At 41.3% G+C, this 16,468-nt stretch overlaps 1 protein-coding gene across 3 annotated transcripts in view; it reads left to right on the forward strand.

The window, feature by feature from the left end:
• Positions 1 to 16,468, forward strand: part of RAPGEF5 (Rap guanine nucleotide exchange factor 5) — a 427,979-nt gene that overhangs the window by 361,571 nt on the left and 49,940 nt on the right. For all 3 annotated transcript variants that reach the window (XM_033930889.1, XM_033930887.1, XM_033930890.1), the window contains exon 11: positions 10,187 to 10,265. In XM_033930889.1, the coding sequence (XP_033786780.1) occupies positions 10,187 to 10,265 (79 nt within the window). The remainder of the gene's footprint in view (positions 1 to 10,186; positions 10,266 to 16,468) is intronic.

Below are 16,468 nucleotides of genomic sequence, written 5' to 3' on the forward strand. Positions count from 1 at the left end.
AAATGGCACATGAAATTTAATGTGGACAAATACAAAGTGATGCACATTGGGAAGAATCACAGTTACCAAATGCTAGGGTTCACCATAGGAGTAAACACCTAAGAAAAAGATATAGGTGTCATCGTAGACAATATGCTGAAACCATTCGCTCAATATACGGCGGAGACCAAAAAAGCAAACGGGAGGTTAGGAATTATTAGGTAGTGGATGGTAAATAAGACCAAGAATACTATAATGCCTCTGTTTTGCTCCTTGGTATGACCTCACCTTGAGTATTGTGTTCAGTTTTGGTCACCATATCTAAAAAAAGATATAGAGGCTCATTTTCAAAATAGATACACAAAGTACCATAGAAACCTATGGTACTTTGTGTGGCTAAGTGCTTTGAAAATGAGCCTCATAGCAGAATTAGAAAAGGTTCAATGAAGAGCCACCAAAATGATAAAGGAGATGGAACTCCTCTCATATAAGGAAAGGCTAAAGAGGTTAGGGCTGTTCAGCTTGGAAAAGATATGGCAGAGGGGAGATATTATTGAGGTCTACAAAATCCTGAGTGGTGTGGAGTGAGTAAAAGTCAATCGATTTTTTACTCTTTCAAAAATTACAAATTCTAGGGGACACTTAATGAAGTTAGGTGGAAATACCTTTAAAACAAATAGGAAGAAATATTTTTTTCACTCAAAGAACAGTTAAGCTCTGGAATTTGTTGCCAGAGGATGTGGTAACAGCGGTTAGCATAGCTGGGCTTAAAAAAGGTTTGGACAAGTTCCTGCCCTGAGATCGGTAGCATGGAATTTTGCTACTATTTGGTTTACTGCCGAGTACTTGTGACCTGGATTGGCAACTGTGGAAACAAGATAATGGGCTAGATGGATTATTGGTCTGACCCAGTGTGGCTTTTCTTATGTTCTAATGGTCTTTGTATTGTAATCTGAATATTTTACTGCTGTAAATGTCTGTTGCTTAATGTAACTCCCTCCTTCTTAGGCTGAGGTAAAAAGTATCCCTCTTGAAGTAAGATTTGTTTTGTAGTCGTGAACACCGAGGGTTAAATTGATACCTTTCCCCAGGAGAAGGAGTAAATTACATTAAAAAAGAATAATGAATGTAATAATAAAATGTAATGTAACCTGGAAATAAAAAATGTTAATAAACAAAATAGATATAAAGAAGCACTAAGGATTCAAAATTTAAAATAGAAATAAAATTTAATAAACAAATGCTGTATATCAAATCTAGACAATGAAATTCTACTTCCCCTCTGTACAGTTCTTTTTCCCCAGATTTGGGTATTTGAGGCTTTCACATTGGCGCACTGTTGCTAGCAGACTCTCTCTTCCTGAAACCAACCTACTACTCTAACTAAAACCAAATCAATAAGAAAATCCCTATCCTAAGTCTAATAACCCCACAGTTGCCTAAAATACTTTCTAAGCTAGGAAAAACAAAACAAAACAGATCATTGATGTTCCCTATACTATTTCCTATATATAATCACAAAACTCATCCTTCCTCTAAACATTTCATGCATATAAATCTTTTCCCAAAATCCCAAAAATCTTTACAGAAATTATTCCCAGAAAAAGATTTCCAAGGCAGTTTCACAACTTTGCTTCACTCTCACAACATTCCACAGAAATCTGTCAAAGGTCATCTCATTAACTTCTCCAGAAATCAGCACCACAGACTTAGTACACAGAGACTGAAAATTTCTCCAGCAATCAGGTTTCAAAAGCAGTTCACAACCTTGCACAACATTACACAGGAATCTCACACAGGACCTCTCATAAAATCTTCTCCAAAACTCAGCACCACAGATTTGATATACAGAGACTGAGAATTTCTACAAAAATCAGGTTTCAAAAGCAGTTCACATTACACAGGAATCTCACAAACTATTTCTATATAGTCTCGCAGATAAAACAATTCTTCACATCAACCAGAAAGAAATGTTTTCAACCTTGGATAAATACCAGAATCTATGAATCAAAACTCAACTGCAACCAAAACCTCCAATTCCTATTCAAAATTCAATAAAATCAGCTATAATTACCTTCACAAAAGCCACTCAAGCCAAAACACCTCCTTGCAGAACCAAGTCACCCTCTCAACTGTCAAATCTGACAGTTAGAATGTTCAAGCAGCTGATGCTGATCTCTGAGTCTGCACTAGGACAGCAAACCTGTGCAGGAAATCAGCAACATAATACCAAAATTGCACCAATACAAAAAAATACACAAACCAAACCTCTCAAAATAAAAAAAAACCCCACATTTCCTACATTCCAGATCCTTTCTGCTTCAAAAACCTTTCAAAATCTTCTTTAAACCCTGTTTTTCATACTCGATTAACTTTTAAACTTTTAACCCTGGTTACATTGCTTAAGTCTGTTGCCTTGAGTGAATTCCTTCAAAAAAATACATAAATAAACTCACAAGGGAAAGGAAAACCCTTCCAGATAAAACTAATCAAAAAGTGAGGAGTAATGGTTGACAATCTTCTTTTCAAGATCTCTCTTTTAGATTAGATTAGATTTTTTTATCATATAAAGGACACATTGGACTTGATGTTCAGTTAAGTGCACAAATATTTGTTGTAGTTTAAAGGGGTTGTGATGCAATAAAAACCTCAACCTCTATTTTGAGCTTTTTTTTCCCATTCAGTACACATTTACAGTTTATATTTGATAGGGATTCACTGGAGAGCAGTCAACATTTTTTTAAAATTAGTATTTTTATCACATAGGGCCTCTTTTACAAAGCCACGGTAGCAATTCTCCCAAGGCAAATACACCAAACCCCTTAGGAATTGAATGGGCTTCGGTGCATTTGCTGCAGGGGATTTAGTACCGTGCCTTTGCAAAAAGAGCCCAAAGTGGTTGAATTCTGAAGAATTGCAATGATTATTTTAAAAATAATTGTAAGATATGGTAACACATTAGCATACTTTTTAAATTAGGTGGTGCTTCAAACTTTTTCCCCATTTTGCAATATATTGAATGCCAATTGTCCTGTTTGCTGTGAACTTTGACCTCTGACTCCCCTTGCACAAACATACCCACTTTTTGCTTCCAAGTAGAGCTTGGCATAATTTTTCCTCAAATGCTTTTTAACTTGTCAAGTGTGCTTTGAGATATGTATTATACTTCTTGATAGCACTAGTCTCTGGAGCTGAGTACATGTACCATGCAATGGTTTGCAATATATACATTACTCTATTTAAACAGTTAGTTGAAGAAGATATCCATCAGAGCTCATGTTCATTTGCCAGCTCGATAATGCTGTGTAACAGTTGAGTGAATTTGCTATTATGACTCTTACAAACCATTTATGCAAGGTATTCCTGTAGGGAGAGCTTGGATTAATTTACTGAGGAGGTCTGTCCTGTAATTTCACTTCCATGCCCAGTGCTCTAGACCAGGGGTGCCCACACTTTTTGGGCTTGCGAGCTACTTTTAAAATGACCAAGTCAAAATGATCTACCAACAATAAAAATGCTAAACATATATATATTTATGTATGTATATATATATATATATATATATACACACCGAGTGTACTTATGTTCAAATATTTTTTTATTATACAGCCCCCCTCCCCCGAAGGCCTGATTCCCCCTGAAGGCCTGCACTACCCCTTGAAGGACTGAACTCCCCCCCCCCCCAAAGGCCTACCCTCCCCACATCCATTTACCTAATTCCAGCAGGGAGCAGTCTGCAGAGAGGATCGCTGGTACTTTAGCGATCCTTGCAGGTTGCCATAGGCCTCAGGAGCTGTCTTCCTTCTGCCCCAAGCCTGTCTCTGACTTAGAGGAGGGGCAGGACCACGGCAGAGGGAAGACAGCTCCTGAGGCCTATGGCAACCTGTAAGAATTGCTAAAGTACCACCTGCCACCGGCCGTCTCCCATTCGTCCCCTTTGGAGATCCCCACAGGAATAAGGAAGTTAAATTAATAGAATACTTAGGCACAGAAAAACAAAGAAATACTTCCAAGAACTGCCCCATAACAACTGCCTGTCACAATGCTCATTAGTGGAACTGAATAAAAGACAAGTACAATGGATTTAGAAGGGGGACGATCCGCCCGGGTGCACGGCTTGGAGGGGTGCACAGCCGGCCAGGTCCGGGTCAATCTGCCTTTCTTTTCCCCCGGTTAGCGCTCGGGGCTTGCGCCTGCCTGGTCCCGCGCCGACGCTCGAATGGTGCCGTCAACTCCCGCGAGTCTCGCGATAACCAACAGCACCATTTGGGCGGCGGGTGCGAGCCCCGTGCGCAGACCGGTGGAAAGGAAGGGCAGGAGGACCCGGACGGCTGTGCATCCCTCCAAGCCGTGCACCCGGGGCAGGGGCGGACCGCCCCACCTCGGTACGCCACTGATTGGGAGGCCGATTTTGGGAGTTTTAAAATTGTATATCGGGCAGCATTAGGCCTCGCTCTTACCTCAATCATTACAGGCGCTTCTATTTCTTGTGATGTGCTGAGCTCCGTCCCCCACCGACCTTCACCCCGCCCTTCCAGCACTCTGATTGGCCAGCGTTCTTTAAGAGGCGGCCAGTCAGGAAGGGAAAAAAAGAGAAGGGAAGAAGGGAACCTGCTGTGCGATCGACTGGGGTCGCCTGAGCGAACGACCTGTCGATCGCGATCGACGCGTTGGGCACCCCTGCTCTAGACACTCTGTATTGGAAATGCCACTCAGAAAGCTTCTAGGCTGTTTTGAAAAGTATTGTTTGTTTGTTTATTTGTTTTTTTTGCTGTTTCTTTGGTACGTTCAATCAGTATGTACTGTCATTATACTGGGTCATCATGGTCTCCCACATCCTTTGTCTGAATATAACGCTCGTCTGCCCAACATTTTACTGTTTCTGGCTATTAAGAATGTTTTACACTGTTGGAAAAATTTATCTAAAGTGGAATTTGTCGTATGGTGGAATACTGTTTGTATCATTTATTTATTCATTCATTCAATTTTCTATACCATTTTCCCAAGGGAGCTCAGAACGGTTTACATGAATTTATTCAGGTACTTGAGCATTTTTCCCTGTCTGTCCTGGTGGGCTCACAATCTATCTAATGTACCTGGAGCAGTAGGGGTATTAAGTGACAGGGTCACAAGGAGCAGCGTGGGTTTGAACCCACAAACCCAGGGCGCTGAGGCTATAGCTTTAACCACTGCGCCACACACTCCCCACTACCAAATTTGAAAGTGTTATAGCTGAGAAATATAAAGTAAACTGTAGTCAATGCCATCTCTCCAACCTGGTTGGTTGTCGTTGTGTGGTGCTCACTGGGAGCTCTTTCTCTTCTTTCTTTCTTTTTTCTGTACCAACAGATACATGTCACTGCTAACATTTTACGCTGGTTTTGTACTACGAGTTTGACATGTTTTGACTAGTTGTATCATGTTCAGGATACTGTTATTTTTACAAATGTTGAGGTTTTTAATACAGCTTGTCTGTAACATCTAATCTAATCTTCAGTATATATATACCGGGCCATCTCCCAAAGGAGCTCGACTCGGTTCGCAATTGATTAAATTAGAGTGACATAAGAATAGGCCTATGAGGGAAAGTACTATTAGTGTATCATTTCAGAGACAGCACTGGAATTAAAATTATAAATGTAAAATTAAGATTAAAAAACAAAAAAATTAGGATATACTGTTACTACAGTACTTCAGCAGGTAAGATTTTCAGATATAGTTTTTAGATCTTTCCGGAATTGTTGAAGCTGACTTATCAGTCTGATGGAGTTAGAAAGCCTATTTCAAATTTCAACCAGTTTAAATGCCATAGATTTACTAAGTTTCCCAGCACATTTAAGTCCTCTAAAAGAAGGAAATGACAATTTATATATTGTTGTAATCCTCGAACATCAGGATCTAGTAACATTCCAACATAAAGGGATTGAAGGGTCAAATATTCCATAAAAGAACTTAAAGATAACATATGTGCACTTAAACTGTATCCTATAACAAACTGGAAGCCCGTGAAGCTTTCTCAATAATAGGGACACATGATCATATTTCCTCTTTTCAAAGATAAGTTTAGCTACTGTTTTGTCCTGTTACCATTTCTGTATTTTAGGTTTCTGTTACGTTTGTATTTTTTTCTTTATGACTAAAACCAAAAAACTATTTGAACTGGAGTATGTACTGTCTGTGCTTCAGGGAGTGGTGTAGTGAGGGTAGGAGGCACTCATGCCCTCTCTTCCCACCCCTGTACCTCTTAAAATCTTCGGCTGTGCGAGCTACTTCTGCCTGCTGCTTGTGCTGGCTTTCCCTCTGATGTCACTTCCTGGCCGCACAACCCGGAAATGTTTTCAGGGGGATCCAGGCTGGGGCAAGCAGCAGGCTAGAGTAGTTGCTCGCTCTGGTGAAGATTTTAAAGAGGTACAGGGGGGACAGGGAAGGGGGGTGGGGGAGTGGAGAGGTGCCAGTGCCCCCATCAAGATGGCACCCAGGGCGATCCTCCCCCCACCCCCTTACTATGCCACTGGTTTCAGGAACCCACATTAAAGATTATTTGGGGGAGATGATGCAATTCACCTTCCATTCATTTGGTGAATACTGACCTCTGACCTGTGGCTGTCCTTGCCTGGCTATTAGGCGTGACACTTAGGCAACGGGATTACCAGTTCATTGAACTGGAAGTGGCAAAGCCACCACGGACCGATGCAAGGATGATGTGTTGCACATTGTGAATATATGTTGGATCACTAATACAGTGATCCAACATGTATTCACAATGTGCAATGCATCACAGAACATGCTTGTGTTTCATGCAGTTTTAAAGGCCATAGAAAGTCTGGGAGCAAGATGCTGACCATTGTCCTTTGTAGAAGAAAAGATGCTCTTTCATGTGGTATAAAGAAAGAAAAAAAAAAAAAAAAATCTAAGATGGCTCACATGGAGATATTTTGCCCTGAAAACAAGGCAAAATCAAAACACAAGTTCACAAGGGCATTTTTACCATGCCATATTTTTGCAGAGACTCTTGCTGGACAGCTCATACAGTAATTTATATATGCAAAGAAACCAGCATTGTTAATATACTTGTAAAGTTATGAGACATTTCATCAAATATTTTCAAGTTATTGATGACCAAAGTATGAGCCTCATTTTGTGCATGAATTTTTTGACCAATTTGCTGGGCAACAATGAAAAAGTAATCTAATCTGGGTTATTCCATCAATATATCTGAATTCAGCCTCAAAAACTGTATAGATAAGCCATACTTGATCTTTCTACCAGTTTTGGTTTATGTACTCGTTGATGCTGAAAATAGCCACATTGATTCCGGTCACACGCAGACTGACAAGAGCACCCCTCACATCAGATGCTCTAGTTAATGAGCAAATGCATATCCGAGTCTAATGGTGCAGTGGTTGGAGCTACAGCCTCAGCACTCAAGGGCTGTGGGTTCAAATCCCACGCTGTTCCTTGTGACCCTAGGCAAGTCACTTAGTCCTCCATAGCCCCAAGTACATTAGTGAGCCCACTGGGACAGACAGTAATTGTAAAACCACTTAGATAACCTTGATAAGCGATATAGAAAAACCTAATAAACTTGAAACTTGACCTTAGGCTACTCATATATAAAATTTCATGGAATTCTGAGATGGTCAACTAGAGACCACTGGTCTCATTACTTATAAATGTAATTTTATGTGAAGGCAAAAATCTAACAGGAAATTGGAACATCCCTAAACACACTATCATGTTGCCAATGATAATGCTGGTAGGGATAAAAAGACATACATTGATTTGGAGTGACTATCCCCCTGTTTTATTATGATGCGCTATGCGTCTTAGCGCCAGTTTAGCGTACGCTAAATATATGCGCACGCTAACCGCTAATGCATCCATAGACTAACATGTACGCATTAGTGTTTAGCGCGTGATTAGTGCGTGCTAAAACGCTTAGTGCACCTATATTACCCATGCAAATATGTGCTTATATGATTATTTCAAAGCAAGATTTACCTCTTTTTTTCCTCATTTTTGTTTGTTTTGTTTTTTGCTTTGCCCCAGGGCTTCACAGTTTGTTAGTAAGTTATTTACATATTTCATAGGCCCTGCATGGCCTGCAACAGGAACTGTTCAGAAAGTCAATGTGGAATGAATTGCTTGTGACTGCTGCCTCCCGTTAGACAAGGTGGGGTTTAGCTGAATGAGCCTCTGTTTCTCTGATTATTTTTGGCTCAGAGTTCAGTAATATTTGTGAGTAAGGATCTTGTTTCTGGAAGGCTGGGTTTCTTTTTTTTTTTTTTTCTTTGAAGTTTCAGTTATAATTCCAATAGCAAACAGCTGTGCATGTGTCCAGTGATGGTGGGGATATTAGTGCTGTAGAAAGTAGAAAACATCACTTCGTAGTATCATCTGGTCTATATCTTGCCTAGTCTTAGTCTCGTGTGTCTTTTATTATTGATATTAATGTTTTTCCTTCTTAGGACTTTTTTTTGGGTTCTTCATTTTTCTCTTCTCCTTTTGCTTTTCATCCTTTTCCCACCCTCCTGGTTTGTCCCTTCCCTTCTCCTCTTATTTTAATATGATGTATCCTCTAATCGTTTTTCCCTTTTGTGTCTAGTATGTCTATTAATAGGGTCTAATTATCCTTGTAAATCTACCCTAATTTTATATTTTTATAAAATTTGGTTGGAAACCGCTTAGGCTTTAATAAGTGGTATATCAAAATATAATAAACTTGAAACTTGTTTTTTTTGGAATATGTGTAGATTGATTTATTTGTTTAATTTGATTTCTATTCCGTTCTCGCGGGGGCTCGGAACGGATTGCAATTGACATTCACAAAGATGTTACAAAGACCCCACCCACTGTTTTGCTCTTCTTGACTTTGCCAATGTGAGGCCTCCATGGATGTTTTGATAAGGGTCAGCATGGTAGCATCACAGCTGACGGAAAGAGTTTTGAAGAACACTGTATCCATAGGGGGCTGGAACTGATGGGGGTTTAAAGCATCCAGGCTTGATTTTATGCTCTTGCTAGAGGGAAGCTTTATACTAATCTAATCTAAACCTTAAGTTTATATACCGCATCATCTCCATGAGAATGGAGCTCGACACGGTTTACAAGAACTTAAAATAGTGGGTAGAGAAGAAGAAAAAGGATTACATGAACTTATGTGTAGAAGGGGGGAGAGAAAGGGGGGAAGGATAGAGCTACAATTTGCTGAAAAGCCAGGTTTTCAGTTGTTTGCGGAATAACTGAAGGGAGCTCAGGTTCCGCAGCAGGGTGGTGAGGTCGTTCCAAAGACCTGTGATTTTGAAGAGAAGGGATTTTCCCAGTTTGCCTGAATAGTGGATGCCGCGTGGAGAGGGGAAGGCTAGTTTAAGCCTTTGGGCAGTTCTGGAGGAGTCGGGACTGGAGGAGTTGAAAGACAGTGGGATAAAAGGAGGCAGGATTTCGTGAATGATCTTGAAAGCCAGGCAGGAACATTTGAAATGGATTCTGGAGATTATTGGGAGCCAATGAAGTTTGGCAAGGAGAGGGAGGCATGGTCAGACTTGCGTTTTGAGAAGATCAGTTTGGCTGCAGTATTCTGGATTAGCTGGAGTCTTAGAATACTTTTTTTGATAGATTTAAGTAGATGGCGTTGCAGTAATCTAGTTTGGAGAGGATGATGGATTGGACAAGGATGGCAAAGTGTTGTTGGCTGAAGTAGGATCTAGCTTTCCTCAGCATGTGAAGGCTGAAAAAGCATGATTTTGCCAAGGAGTTGAGGTGGTCATTGAGGGAGAGAGAGGAATCGATAGTGATACCAAGGACCTTGCATGAGAAATCGAGCTGTAGTGTATCGCCTGTGGGTAGTGTGAAAAGTGTGGGCAGGTGTTCGAATTTTGAGCCATCATCTCCACCCCTCAGTGCATGAAACTGGTCCTTCAGCAGACAGGCATATTTCTGAATAGTGTTCACCCTCAGCATGTTTATTTATTCTATTTTCTATACCATTCTCCCAGGGGAGCTCAGAACGGTTTACATGAATTTATTCAGGTACTCAAACATTTTTCCCTGTCTGTTCTGGCAGGCTCACAATGTACCTGGGGCAATGGGGGGATTAAGTGACTTGCCCAGGGTCACAAGGAGCAGCGTGGGTTTGAACCCACAACCTCAGGGTGCTAAGGCTGTAGCTTTAACCTTTGCTTATGAGTTCTCTTGTCTCCCTCTGCAGATACTCTTCTAGATGACTTCCTCCTCACCTACACCGTCTTCATGACCACCGATGACTTATGCCAGGCACTCCTGCGGCAATATCCTTTTATTCACTGAAGCCAGTCATGACCTTACTGCCAGCACATGCCTCTAGATAAGGCCCTTTAGTTTGCTGTACAATAGTATACCTCCTACATCACTTCTCAGGCTGCTTCTATAGCGTAGGTTATGAAAATGACTAAAGAAAGATTTGCATATGGCACAAATAAAGGGAAGATAAAGAAACTAGAGCAGCTAAGCTGTGATGTATCATTTTTTATTACACTTCATTTTTCCTATCCAGTACTTCTATCTTCTCATTTCTATCCCCTCTTATGTTAGTTATCTATTGAATGCATGTTATATGATGTTTTTATTGTGGACCACTTGGACATTCTGAATGTAAGATAATATTATCAAATATTAACATTAACTCCTCCCCCCCTACCTTTTATGAAACTGAATTAGCGTTTTTTTATTGCCAGCCAAAGCGGTAAAAGTTCCGACGCTCATAGGAAATCTACGAGCGTCGGAGCTTTTACCGCCGCGGCCAGCGATAAAAAACACTAACACGACTTCATAAAAGGGGGAGTAAACTAAGCAGTTCCTTTTGCTTATATTAGCACATGTAAAGGGATGTGCATGGGGAAAACTCTTGTTTCCTTGCTGGTTTTATTTTGGGGGAGGGAAGGAGTTCTGGTTTTTTGTTTCTACATTTTAGCACACACTAAATTGGTTTAATGTGATCTCAAATGCAAAACTATAATAAAAGGTGGTGGGATGGTGGGTTTTTGTTGTTTTTTTGCCATTCCAAAATAGAAATGACAGGGGCAGTGGAATATAATTTTAGTTGGTTCAGGGCAGGGGCATAGCCAGCATAGTTTTGGAGGGGAGGCCTGGGGGCCATGCATTTCCTTTCCTCTACCCCCACATCAAAAATCATACATTTGCTGGTGGGATTGCCAAAGCCCTGCCAGCCAAAGAGATTTGCTGCATGAGCCGCCCCTCCCCCTCACGCTGCGTCAGGAGCCAGGAAGTCAGTGGCATATTCCAGGGCAAGTCCTGTGATGTGAGAAGTGGGAGTCACTACTGAGGAAGAGGAACTATTACAGAGAAAAGCCTGCTTGTTCAGGATTTAAGGCTGAGATGCCTGAAAATCTATACTATAATTCTAAGCTATAAACTAGATGCCAATTGCCAACATTTAGGAGTGTAAATGTTTAAAATATTAGCATAAACGTGTGTATATGCCGCTGTGCCAGCATGCTGCCTAAGCACTCTTCTGCAAATACCTGGGTAACTGTCGTAGCTCAAGTACACGTGTAACTTGCAAACTACTGTAAGTTACACAGTTATATGCCGCTTAGACACTCTTATAGAATAGGCTCCTATTGCACAACATCTAGGCACCTAACTATAGGCATCCAATTATAGAATTTGTCCCATGTGCTTCAGCTATTTGGTGTGTTGGCGCAATATGTAGCCTGAGGGAAGTAGTATTCCTGAGTCTTCTATCCTGAGTATTCTCGACTATTGCAATATTATTTATGTAGGCGCTCCCAATAAAATTATTAGAAAATTAAGGGTAGTCCAGAACATGGCTGTCCACCTTATTTATGGCCTAAAGAAATGGGAACATGTCACCCCCCCCCTATCAAAAGCTCCATTGGCTGCCATTTGAATCCAAAGTTCTGTTCAAGTTTTCTTGTTTCTGTTATAAATAACATTCGGTATGCTTCCGAGTTACCTAAACTCTCATTTTAATCTGAGTTATACTAACAAGAGTTCTCGAAGATTACATCTGTTCGCCTATCCCTCGGTAAAAGGTTTTGTGAAAGAACCTTTGCTTTTCAGGCAGCTAAATTAAATATTTGGCTTGCCCGGTTTGTGTTAGAAGCCTCTTCTTACCTGGATTTTAGAAAACAGATAAAAACTCAATTATTTAATAGGTTAGGGTCTTAATACTGTTTTATATGTTTATCTTGCTTTGTAAAATTCTCCGCATTCTTTTATACTGCATGTACTTTATATTTTATGCATTTCTTCCACTGGATGCCTTCAATTGCTGTCTTTTTAAATAACTTGTACTGTTTGTATCTTATCCAATTGTTGTGAACCGCTTAGAACTCTCGGGTATGGCGGTATATAAAAATTAATTTATTATTATTATTAGTTGAAAAATGGTGCCGCTCCCCTGACCAACTTTAATGAGGGTTACAAAAGCTTAAAATTGTCTGCAAAATGGAAAGGTTGCAGAAGGCTGGAAGCAGACAAGCTACTTCATTCCTGAGATTCTTAATTGTATTCATCTCTGCACCAAATCATTCCACTGTGTCTTTCTTTGAGAACACTGTCCAGCACGGTTTGATGTTCAAGTCAGTTATTTCAGCTGCTTGTTGAGCCCTTTTTCTCAGCAAAGCATTCCTCTATGCTCCTCGGCAGTGTAACGCCCATACTAAGAATGTAAAGAAAAGCTCGGACCACACGATTTGCCTTCTAAAAAAAAGGCAATAAATAAATAAATTTTTAATACGCCTTGCCAAATCTTTCTGAACCCCTTACGTAGACTGGGTGACTTTTATGCTTTTCAAAGACTCTCGGAATGAGCCTGCTTAATTCATTACACCCTGAGGCAGCTGTCATTTTGGATTTTGCATCCACAGTAGCTTGACATTCAAAGGATGCCATAAATTCTGTGCCAGCTTAAAATTAATTGAGCTTATAAGATACCTCTGAGAATAAAGCATCTTAAAAGAAAGAAAAAAATAAACATACACAAGCATGTCTGTATTTGCTGAAACATTAAGAGGGAAAGCATTAATCAGGAGAGGGTTACACTGTGAACAGCTCTGCATCACCTGGCTCTTTTGCACCTTAAGGGCCAGAAAGCATGTTCCAGTACTCACTCACATACCAATACTGTGCACTGGGAATGGAGGGAAAAGTGTTGGAATGTTGCATTAAAATAGTAATGATTAAAATGTAATGATTTTCAGATTTCTTTTTATTAATATACTGAGGACCAGCCAGGACTGTTTGCTAACAGGCTGGAGATCTGAATTTGTTCCCTGAATCCAGCTTCTTTTCTGTGTAGTGAGAGAAGTAAAAGAGGGATTGCTGCTATTGGACAGTCTCATACCCAATAGCTAAAGTTAGGCTGTATGTGAGGTGTTGGGAGAATTCTGTAGACCCAGCTCAGGTAGTGTTGTTTTGGGGTTTTTGGGTTGTTGTTTTTTTTTAACTTTATTTAAGTCAACTGGAAACAAGGCACAAATAACTACAACCAATGCAAATACACTCAATCTTGTCCTCAGGACACATTACAATACAAAAAAACTTATTTCCACAAACTACCAAAAATGGTCTTATGTGGATCACTTAGAGAAAATATACATACCTAAATTAAAAGAACAAATTTTAAAAACATTGGTTAACCAAGTAAATATTTTTTGCAGCACTGTCCAGACATCAGTGCTGAAAACTTCATCAATGTAGAGTTACAGGGGAAAGTAGGAAATAAGGCTTTGTCTCCTCAAGTACTGCTCCCGCCTTCTCCTGCAGTCTAGTGATCTGACATTCCTAGCCAGCCAATAAGCTGCAAAGGAGGCAGGACCGGTGGCTTAGGAGACACCACTGGTCAGACATTCCTTAGCCAGCCAATAGGCTGCAGGGGAAAGCAGGACAGAATCTTGTCTTCCCCTGTACCTATTGGCTGGCTAAGGAATGGCTGAGCAATGGGCTCATAGCAGAGCCGAAGAGTGTAGCAGTGTAGGTCAGACAGGCTTTCTGCTATAGTTGTCAGGCCTGTGGTTTTCTCACCCAATTGTGCTGTTTTGGAACACTGGTTGCGGGAAATTTTGAGTAGCTGCGGGTTACAGCTTTTTGGGCTGCAACATGGCATGATATTCAGCAAATCAGCACTTGGTGCAGACCATGTGTTCAGTATTCCACCAATGACGGTCCTTGCCCACCCTCTACTCACAGCCAATCATAAGTCAGAACCTAACCTTGTGTGTAAAGTAGACTCTCTGTTAACTGGAGCTGAATTAACCAGAACTCTCAAACAACCAGAAAAAAAATCTAAGAAATACTGTAATAGTTTAAATAAAAATGAAAATAAAATCATTTCTGGTGGAAATTTAAGTGTAAACTTGGCACACCACACACTGAGTGCGCCCATGCTTTGCCTCCCGCATGTCCGGTAGTTTGGAACAGTTTATGGGGTACAATATTAGAACTAGTTTTAATAGTAACTCTCAAGCAACCAGAAACTACATTTATCCAGCATCTATCAATCCCCATGGATGCCAGTTAACTGAGAATCTACTGAATCTCACATTTCTCTTTGCCACTTCTCTCTCTCTGTCTCACGTTCTCTACCTGAAGTTTGTTGTTCAGTAGTTCTTTGGCTAGATTAAACATGGAGGGAAAAGAGACATTCCAGGGCTCAGGAAGAGGAGAGGGAGCATACACCGAATTTGATTTGCAAATAATAAAGCCTTTACCCTAATTAAGACATGTACAAAGTTTCTCTTTCAAAATTAGCTTGTAAGTCCACAATTGCAAAAGTGCCCACACTGTTCTATATTTCTCCCGGTTCATCAGAATTGTTTCTCTCCATTGTGGGAGGTCTTCAACTATCCTGGGATAGACTGGAGTATCGGGCACTCAAGTTGCGTGAGAGAGACCAAATTCCTGGAAGCCACGAGGGACTGTTTCCTGGAGCAGCTGGTCACGGAACCTACACGAGGAGAAGCTACTCTTGATCTAATCTTCAGTGGACTGGGGGGACCTGCAAAGGAAGTAGCAGTATTAGACCCACTGGGGAACAGCGATCATAACATGATCCAGTGCAGACTAGAACGGGGATCATCCAGGGTGAAAAGAACCACAACAACAGCGCTCAACTTCAGAAAAGGGAATTATGATGCAATGAGGAAAATGGGTGGGGAAGAAACTCAACGGCAGCACAAGGAAGATAGAGTCCGTAGAAAGCGCCTGGACCCTGCTCAAGCGTACGGTGCACGAAGCACAGAACCTGTACGTCCCCAGGTTCAGAAAAGAGTGCAAGAAAAATCGAATAAAGAACCCAGCATGGATAACGGCTGCTGTAAAAAAGGCGATCAGTGACAAGAAAGCATCGTTCAAAAAATGGAAACAGGACCAAACGCAGGCCAACCAAAAGGAACACAAGGAAAGCCAGAAGGAGTGCCACCGAGTGGTTAGGAAAGCAAAGAGGGAATATGAAGAGAGACTAGCGGGAGAGGCAAAAAATTTCAAATCATTCTTCAGGTACGTAAAGGGAAAGCAACCAGCGAGGGAGGAAGTGGGGCCCTTGGATGATGGGGATAGAAAGGGAGTAGTGAGGGAGGAAAAAGAAATAGCTGACAAGTTAAATGACTTCTTTACGTCGGTCTTCACGAGGGAGGACACATCCAACATTCCGGAACCAGAGGCAATAGAAAATGGAGATCAAGATAGCAAGCTGGTCCAACTAGAGGTGAGCCAGGAGGATGTCCTCAGGCAGATAGACAAGCTAAAGAGTGACAAGTCGCCAGGTCCGGACGGCATTCACCCAAGGGTGCTCAAGGAATTAAGGAATGAAATAGCAGAGACACTTCAGCAAATATGCAACCTATCCCTAAAAACTGGAGAGATCCCGGAGGACTGGAAAATAGCTAATGTCACGCCCATCTTCAAGAAGGGTTCAAGGGGCGACCCGGGAAACTATAGGCCGGTGAGCCTCACATCGGTCCCGGGAAAGATGATGGAAGCGCTGATTAAGGACAGCATCTGTGATCATATAAAAAAAAATGGACAGCTAAGGTCGAGCCAGCATGGGTTCTGCAAGGGTAGGTCGTGCCTCACAAACTTGTACTTCTTTGAGGGGGTAAATAGCCAGGTGGACAAAGGTGAACCCATAGACATAATTTACCTAGACTTCCAGAAAGCCTTCGATAAGGTACCACATGAGCGGTTGCTCAGGAAGCTATGGAATCACGGGGTGCGAGGGGAGGTCCACCGATGGATCAAAAACTGGCTGGCAGACAGGAAGCAAAGGGTTGGTGTAAAGGGCCACTACTCGGACTGGCAAGGGGTCACGAGCGGGGTTCCTCAAGGGTCAGTGCTGGGACCACTCCTGTTTAACATATTCATTGACGACCTGGAGGCGGGAACAAAATGTGAGGTCATCAAATTTGCAGATGACACCAAACTATTCAGCAAGGTTGAAACCACGGTAGATTGCGAGGATCTCCAAAGG

This window comes from Geotrypetes seraphini, chromosome 2 (assembly GCF_902459505.1).
Source record: "Geotrypetes seraphini chromosome 2, aGeoSer1.1, whole genome shotgun sequence".
Lineage (NCBI taxonomy): Eukaryota > Metazoa > Chordata > Amphibia > Gymnophiona > Dermophiidae > Geotrypetes > Geotrypetes seraphini.